Source organism: Vigna angularis, chromosome 4, assembly GCF_016808095.1.
Source record: "Vigna angularis cultivar LongXiaoDou No.4 chromosome 4, ASM1680809v1, whole genome shotgun sequence".
Classification (NCBI taxonomy): Eukaryota; Viridiplantae; Streptophyta; class Magnoliopsida; order Fabales; family Fabaceae; genus Vigna; species Vigna angularis.
In genome coordinates this window covers 31285342-31294164 of record NC_068973.1, presented here as the reverse complement: position 1 = coordinate 31294164, position 8823 = coordinate 31285342, and the positions used below count along the sequence as shown (strand labels likewise).

General features: G+C 36.7%; 1 protein-coding gene across 1 annotated transcript; it reads left to right on the top strand.

Moving 5' to 3' along the window:
- Window positions 1-1574: 1574 nt before the first annotated feature.
- Window positions 1575-2606, top strand: LOC108330460 (uncharacterized). The gene is made up of 3 exons (XM_017564940.1): window positions 1575-1842; window positions 1996-2217; window positions 2260-2606. The coding sequence occupies exons 1-3, from the start codon at window positions 1575-1577 to the stop codon at window positions 2604-2606; spliced, it is 837 nt and encodes a 278-aa protein (XP_017420429.1).
- Window positions 2607-8823: the final 6217 nt, after the last annotated feature.

Sequence of the window (8823 nt, the reverse complement as noted above, 5' to 3'; positions counted from 1 at the left end):
TTAATTAAAGTTATAATTGTTGTGTGAAACCTTAATTATTGCAACAACAATGCAAAAATGTCAAAAGATAGCAAACTGTATATTCACAGTATCACAACTTTCTTTGTTACAACGTTGTTATCATAGCATAAACCATCTTTTTCATTCAAATAACTGACTTCTCTAATACATTTCCCTTTTTTTTCATATAAATAGCATTATTATTGTAACTTAACTCAATTCATTGTTTATCCACTATCTCAATTAATTATTAAACTTTCCTTTCTTTATTTATTTAATATATTTTTCCCTATTATTCATCTATCTATCTAGACTAACATGGTCCATTCATTATAAGTCAGTTTAAAACTATGCTTTAAGTTCTTTTAATAAAAATTATTTTTATAGATTATGAATAGTATTTCAATTATCATTAAATACAACATTTTATTATCACATTCCAAAATATTTAATATTTCAAAAATATTAACTGGTTATATTTTTCTGTCAATATTAATTAATATTATTTCCGGATCAAAGAAAGTTAAATTAGTTTTTAGTTGAAGTTAATGCGACTTTTTTTATTTTATTTATATCTATCGAGATTTGTTTTTTTAATTTAGATTAGAATTATTTGTTTGACATTGTCGAGAAAATTATTTTTTATTTACTTTTTGTCGATAAAAAAAAATTCATTGAGCTAAGATTGACAAAAATATCCTATTGAATAATGCGTATAAGAAAAATATATGCAAAAAATACACTAAAAAATCTCAATAACCTTCAAGTGAAAAAAAGAGTATGATATCCGTTAAGAAAATAGGTATAAAATGATTTTTTTTAATATTGACTAATAAATCATGACTAATATTAATTCGGAAATAATATTATCTTAATTAATAAATAAAAAAAGTAACAATATTAGCAAAAATAATCATAATTGACTTCACTTTTAAGGATTCTTTTATAAAAAAAATCTATATTGTTTTAATTTGGACCGAGTCAATGATATTTCAAACGAGGTTAAGCAATAATAAACTAGTTATAGTTAAACAAAAACATCTTAAATTAAGATAAGTGAACAATATTCTAATCTTAACTAATCAATAACACGGTATCTGATGTTAAGTTAATAAAATAATATAAAAATATAAATAAGAGAAAATATATCACGAAATCTTTTTATAATTTAAAATATTCAAATCATTTTCATAAATTTATTGAATTTCATATTCTTAAAAAAATCAGTCTAACTTCGCAAGTATTGAAGTTTGTTGTAATTCAAACTTACTGTTTTATTCGGTTTCCTGTTGTACTGTTACTGTTTTATCAGTCACGGTATCTCATGTATATAAACATTGTTTTCTTCTGTTATAAAATAATACAGTCACTTCATTCATTATGTTTAGTGCATAGCTTCCTCTCTACCTTCTATTCTCTATTCTATTAGTGGTATCCAGAGCCAGGTTGCAGAAACTTGGGGGTGTGCATTTTCAATCTTTCTTCACGGTGTCACTGCGGTGGCTGAAGGGTGTGGTTAAGACGGCTGAAGGTGGTCAAGAAGACAGTTCTTGGACAAGAAAAGAGAAGGTGTCATGGCTGATATTCCTCCCGCAAGCTTTCCTGTTCTCACAGATAAAAATTGGAACAGGTGGAGTGCACAGATGAAGGTATTGTTTCACTATCAAGGTGTCAGTGCGATTGTGGAAGAGAGGGGATGTGAACCTGATCTTGGTGGCATAGAGGAACAAAAGGAGGAGCTTAGGAGGAAAGATGATAAAGCTCTGTTTATCATCCATCAATGTGTGGACGACGTGCATTTTGAAAAGATTCAGAATGCAGCCACAACAAGAGAGGCTTGGGGTATATTGGTAAGATGCTATACCGGAGGAGAAAAGGTTAAAAAAGTGAAGCTTCAATAGTTAAGAAGGCAGTACGAGCACTTGTTGATGGATGATGGAGATAAAGTGAGTGAGTTTTTCAACAAAATATTGTCAATCGTTAATCAAATGAAAGGTTGTGGAGAAACGACTACAAACCTTATGTTGATTGAGAAAATCATGAGATCACTACCACAGAAGTGTGATCACATTGTGGTAGCAATCGAAGAGTCAAGAGACCTGGAAAAACTCAAGGTAGAAGAACTCCAAAGCTCATTAGAGGCGCATGAGATGAGAATGAGTGAAAGAAATCCTATTAAACTCAACGAGCAGGCGCTGAAAGTTCAACATTCTAAGAGTAATGAGAAAAATAATTTCAAGAAATGGAAATGGAAATCAGGAAAAGGAAAATGGAAGAAAGAAAGTAGCAGTGCAGAAGAACCAGATGAAAGATCTGATTCTGTAGAAAAGAAGAATCCTGAGAAGAGCTCGAAGAAGAAAGATGGAAGAAACATTGAGTGTTTTAACTGCCATAAATTCGGGCACTTTGCATATGAATGCTTCTCAGGGAAAGGGAAGAAAAAGAATAAGTTTCAAAGCAAAGAGGCTCATCTTGCACAGGAAGAATCAGATTCAAAGCCACTAATCCTGATGGCAATGACAACTACTGAAGGTATGAAGTCATTTGATAAAGGTTGGTATCTTGACTCAGGTTGCTCGAATCACATGACGTGCAATAGAGAGTAGCTGGTTAATTTTGATAATACAAAGAAGAGCAAAGTCAGATTTGCAGACGACAGCACACTAATGGTTGAAGGAATGAGTGATGTGATAATCAACAGGAAGAACGGTTCGCAAGCTTTAATCTCCAGCGTGTTGTTCGTGCCTGGTATGAAATGCAATCTTCTCAGCATTGGACAACTGGTTGAAAAGGGATACACGGTGATCATGGGAAATCATGATCAAGTTGAGTTGTTTGACAGTAATAGAAGGCTGATCTTGACCAGCAAAATTTCGAAGAATAGGATGTTTCAAGTAAGGTTAGATGTAGTAGAAAACTTGCAATGTTTGTCTACTGCCAAGATTGAAGAGAGTTGGTTGTGGCATCAGCGTCTCAGTCATTTAAATTTTAGAGACATGCAGAAACTTGAAGAAAAGGATATGGTTTCAGGTATACCCTGCATTTCTTTACAAGTTTATGCATGCAAGTCTTGTTTGGTAGGCAAGCAATCCAGGAATCTTTCAAGTCAAAGATAAAGATGCGTTCAAGAGAGTGTCTAGAAGTAGTACACTCAGATATTTGTGGCCCGCTTGAAGTTCCATCATTGGCAGGAAGCAAATATTTCATTGTTTTCGTGGATGAGTTTAGCAGAATGAGTTGGGTGTATACTATCAAGACAAAAGGTGAAGCGCTGGAGGTTTTCAAGAGATATGTGACTTGTGTAGAAAGAGAGAGTGGCAAGACTCTGAAGGTCTTAAGAACTGATGGTGGAGGGGAGTTTACCTCACGTGCGTTTGAAGAGATCTGTAAGAGCAAAGGCGTAACACATGAGGTTACTGCACCGTATACGCCCCAGCATAATGCTTTGGTTGAAAGGAGAAACCAGAACATTATGAACATGGCCAAATGTCTCCTCAAAGAGAAGAACTTGCCACGGAACTTGTGGGCTGAGGTTGTGTCGACAGCTGTTTATCTCCTTAACAGGTGTCCCACTAAGCGCGTTGAAGGAAGAGCGCCACTTGAAGTTTGGATAGGAACAAAGCCATTCGTGAAGCATTTGAAAGTTTTTGGTTCACTGGCGTTTGTTCATATCCCAGATCAGAAGCGGACCAAGTTGGAAGACAAGGGCGAGCCCATGGTGTTCGTAGGGTATCATGCTACTGGGGCATACAAGTTATATGATCCGATGAAACAGAAGATGATCATCAGCAGAGATGCGATTGTTTTGGAGAAGGAATCCTTGGCTTGGAATCATATGCATGCAAGCCCGGAGAAGACGCTGGTGCATGGAGTTACTGATGATCAGAAGCAAGAAAGGGCTGAGGTTGTTTCTGACAATAATACTGATTTGAGGGATGCATCTCAAAGACCAAGAAGACAAATAATAAAGCCATCCAGATTCTCTGATTTTGAAACTTATTCTGATGCAGTGATTGATGAAGAAGGGAGTTTGATTCACATAGCGCTCATGGCTGGAGCAGAACCAGTAGATGTGGATGATGCATTGAAACAATCGGTGTGGAGAAATGCCATGATAGAGGAACTCCACTCAATTGAGAAAAACAACACGTGAAGGCTGGTAGATCTTCCACCTGGAAACGAAGCATTAGTGTTAAGTGGGTGTTTAAGAAGAAGTTAAACCCAGATGGCACCGTTTTCAAATACAAAGCGCGACTTGTGGCCAGGGGATTCCTGCAAAGGAAAGGAGTCGATTTTGATGAGGTGTTTGCACCTGTAGCGAGACTAGAAACCATATGCCTGGTTGTGGCAATTGCATGTGCAAACAGATGGCTGATTTTCCAGTTGGATGTTAAATCCGCGTTTCTACACGGGACGTTAGAAGAAGAGGTTTATGTTCAGCAACCTCCTAGGTTCAGAGAGAAGAATAAGGAGGAGAAGGTATACAAATTACAAAAGGCATTGTATGGTCTACGACAGACACCCAGAGCCTGAAATAAGAAGATTGATTCATCTTTGACTCTTCACGGGTTTGAGAAATGCATAGTGGAACATGGAGTCTACGTGAAAAGGAATTCAGAAGGTAACATGTTGATTGTTTGTTTGTATGTCGACGATCTTTTGGTGACAGGATCGAAGATGGAGGATATAGACAAATTCAAGGAGATAATGAAGAACGACTTTGAGATGACGGACATAGGAGAACTTAACTATTTCCTGGGAATGGAGTTTACTCGTTCAGCAAGAGGGCTTGTTATGCATCAGCAAAAATATGTAAAGGAGCTGCTGGAAAGGTTTAAGATTCATCAATGCAACGCTACCCGAAGCCCTTTAGAAGTGAATGAACAGTTGAGAAAGGATGAAGCTGAAGAGGAGGTAAATGAAACAAGATTCAAGCAGATAGTAGGATCCTTGCGATATCTGTGTAACAGCAGATCAGACTTGACATTTTGTGTAGGTCTGATAAGTAGATTTATGTGCAAACCCAAGAAGAGTCATATGAATGCTGCTAAACGCATCCTGAGATACATCAAAGGCACGTCAACTGATGGCATATTGTTTCCTTATGGGAGTCAGGATAATGAGTTAAAACTCACAGGGTTTTGTGATTCAAACTACGGAGGTGATACTGTGGAGAGGAAAAGCACCTCCGGTTTTATCTATTTCATTAATGGAGCATCAATCTCGTGGTCATCTAAGAAACAATCAGTTGTTACACTGTCGAGTTGCGAAGCAGAGTATATCGCTGGGTGTTATGCTGCTTTCCAAGGAGTTTGGCTCAAGGAGTTGCTTGTTGAGATGAAAATTGAAATGGAGAGCCCAGTAAAGCTGGAAATGGACAATACTTCTGCTATCAATCTAGCCAGAAATTCGGTGAATCACGGGAGGAGTAAACATATAGAAGTGAAATTTCACTTCCTCAGAGACATGGTAAGTAAGGGGAAAATTGAAATTTCACATTGTAGAACTGAAAAACAATGGGTTGATCTGTTAACCAAAGCACTGGCTGGTGACAGGTTCGAATTTCTGAAATGAGAAGTTGGTGTGGTTTCTCTTAGTTAGTTTGAATTAAGGAAGAATATTAAAGTTTGTTGTAATTCAAGCTTACTGTTTTGTTCGATTTTCTATTATATTGTTACTGTTTTATCAGTCACAATATCTCATGTATATAAACATTGTTTTATTGACTTCATTCATTCTGTTTAGTGCATACCTTCTTCTTTACCTTCTATTCTCTGTTCTATTAGCAAGATCCTTTCAATATTTCTTTGGAAAATGAATTCTAAAACCTTTCGCAATTTACTTGTATGTTTATCAATGTCATTCTTTAATTTAACCCAAAAACCCACCTGTCAAATCCCAGTTAATGCACCTAAAACCCTGCTCAGACCATTTAAAACTCACTCCCAAACTCTGCAAACTGACGCCAGGTGTCAAGAATGGAACATTCTAAAATCAGTAGTGGAAGACAGGTGTCCGTATGAGAGTGCACGTCCGTTTTACCTTGGGAAGAAAAATGATTTTTCTAAAAACCTTCTTCCCACTCTCTGCATGCACCCTTCTTCTTCCTGAAAAACTGACTTTTCATTTCCTCCTCCTTCTCTCTAGAAACCTCTTCCTTCTCTCTACTGAAACTTACCCTTTCTCTTCTCCGTTCATCATTCAGAAACCATAGAAGTGCTCCCGACGCCGTAAGCTTCAATTTGGACCGAACAGTTTCAGAATCTGAAGCTGGTAAGTTTCTTCCCTAAGTTGTTCGTTCTTAGGTTTCCTGCAAAAAAAACAAGAATGGAACATTCTAAAACAGGTGTCAAGAATGGAACATTCTAAAATCAGTAGTGGAAGACAGGTGTCCGTATGAGAGTGCACGTCCGTTTTACCTTGGGAAGAAAAATGATTTTTCTAAAAACCTTCTTCCCACTCTCTGCATGCACCCTTCTTCTTCCTGAAAAACTGACTTTTCATTTCCTCCTCCTTCTCTCTAGAAACCTCTTCCTTCTCTCTACTGAAACTTACCCTTTCTCTTCTCCGTTCATCATTCAGAAACCATAGAAGTGCTCCCGACGCCGTAAGCTTCAATTTGGACCGAACAGTTTCAGAATCTGAAGCTGGTAAGTTTCTTCCCTAAGTTGTTCGTTCTTAGGTTTCCTGCAAAAAAAACAAAGTTTTGGCTGCATGCAAGGGTGTAGTCTAAGTACTTCGATTTTCTTGTGGTTAGATTTGATTGAAAGAGTTAAGTGACCATTGAGGGTAGAAAACGTTAGTTGGACGAGCCACAAATCTTGCGTTTAGGACAATTTGCTCACGAATCCAGGTAAGGGAAGCTTATTTGATTTAATTCGTATGTTGTGCTTTGTATGAACGTTCGTTTAAGTTGATTGCATGAATATGAAGCATACTGGTTGATATGTATGATGATGTTTGAAATGTATAAATGTGAATATGAGTTATCACTATGAAGTATGAATTATTAATGTGGAATTCTGTAAAGTATGTAAATTGATACTTGATATGAAGTTATAAGATATGAACTGTTATGTTGAAATGTGAGTTGAAAAATAGATGAAAAATCTGAATATGACATTCTCACTATGACAATGTACGTTCGTTATTGAACGGTCATTTACCGTTCGGTTTTCTAGTAAACTGTTTAAAATGGAATTCTTTCATTTGGAAAGATCTCTGGTCGAGAACGAGCGTCCTCCTGTAAAATACTAGGTTTGAACGATCGGCTCAGCCTAGTGGTATCCGGATGTCTGAAATAAAATAATAATATACTTATACCCTCGTACTTTAAAAGAAAAATTTGTAACGCTCGGTCTTATACTTAGCGTTCAAAATAAGTAGCGCTCGGTCTTATACCTAGCGTTCGTAATAAGAAGTGCTCGGTCCTACACTTAGCGTTCGTCCTAAGTAGTGCTCGGTCTTATACCAAGCGCTCGTATTATCGTATAATCAACCTTGATAAAATAGCGTTCGTTCAACTGTAATAATATATATTTCCATGTTCGGTCATTTACTGGCATTGGATTTCTGTGGGTGAATTAATTAAAATATAGTCTTTAATCCATTGTTTTTTCTCTGCATTGGATATGGTCTAAGACCTTCTTACTCGACTTATTTCTTAAGAATTGATTTAACTCAAGAGAGTTAGTTCATTTAACTAACTCATGTGGTAATTACCGTTCGTCACAGATTGCTCTAGTTTACTCAGTTCACTTCTTAAATTTAAAAGATATTCTCTTAGTCTTCTTCTGTACCGAACGGGAGAATCGTTGATCTCACTATTATCGTTCGTCCTCGTTCTTCAGAGGGCTGAACGTTCGTTATTTCATGTCCTTGTAACTAATGATGAAAATAGTAATAAAGTAAAGGATTATAAAGGGTGAACATTATTTGGAAAGAATATACGATTATGGAATTTGAACGAGCGTTCCGGGGAGGAACGACTCATGTATTGAATATTGGAATTGGTAAAGTATGACTGTGGTTATGCTAATGCTGGTAGTTCATCCTGATGTTCCGTGAGTACTCGTCCTCACGTAGAGGGGGTAGGTCATGTGTGGGAACGGCAGGAGGTCCTAGTCCTTAGGGGTACTTTGGATAGGGCTAACCTCGAGTGGCAGCTGTTAAGTGTATCCCAGTTACTACATCACTCGGGTGCAAGAACGCCTGTAGCTACACGGATTCATACAGTCCGGACAGTCCGTCTAGTGATAGATTTTGTATGATTATACATGTTGAACTATATGCTTGGGTGTTGTTTGGAATGTTTAATTTAAATGTTGATGTATGAATTAAATTACATAAGCTTACCCTTCGTTTTTCCTTGTGTTGTCTCTCGTCCTTGTACGTCCGTCCTGTCATTGCAATGATCATCCGTGTGGATGTGAGCAGAAGGCGAGACATTACTAGAAGACGTTATTGAAGAGGAGAATCTGGTAGACGTGGAAGTTAAAGCCGAGCCTTAGAGCTTTCGTTTAATTTTTAGATGTTAGCTTTTTAGTTTTTGAACGTTCGGTTATTTGATTTTGTAAAAACCGTTCGTCCTGAACTTCTATTATTTCTGAATTACTGTATGGAATTCTGTATTTAAAGCCTTTTGGTTTATGAACTCTAATTTTTAGTGTAAGACTGCACTGTGTGACTGTTAATTGTAATTAATTCTATCATATGATGATTACTGTATTTTGGGATGTTACATTACGCCTTACAGCAAACATTAACACTAATGGTATTTTCATAAAACAAATAATCGCAACTTTTTGAAAAAACAATAGGTTA

What these genes read in the sequence shown, in the direction of transcription:
- LOC108330460 (XM_017564940.1), top strand. Translation starts at nt 1,575, where the DNA reads ATGGCTGATATTCCTCCCGCAAGCTTTCCTGTTCTCACAGATAAAAAT. An exon ending in CACAACAAGAGAGGCTTGGG is followed by an intron (nt 1,843 to 1,995) that starts GTATATTGGTAA and finishes ATCAAATGAAAG; the next exon opens with GTTGTGGAGAAACGACTACA. An exon ending in GAAAGTTCAACATTCTAAGA is followed by an intron (nt 2,218 to 2,259) that starts GTAATGAGAAAA and finishes AATGGAAATCAG; the next exon opens with GAAAAGGAAAATGGAAGAAA.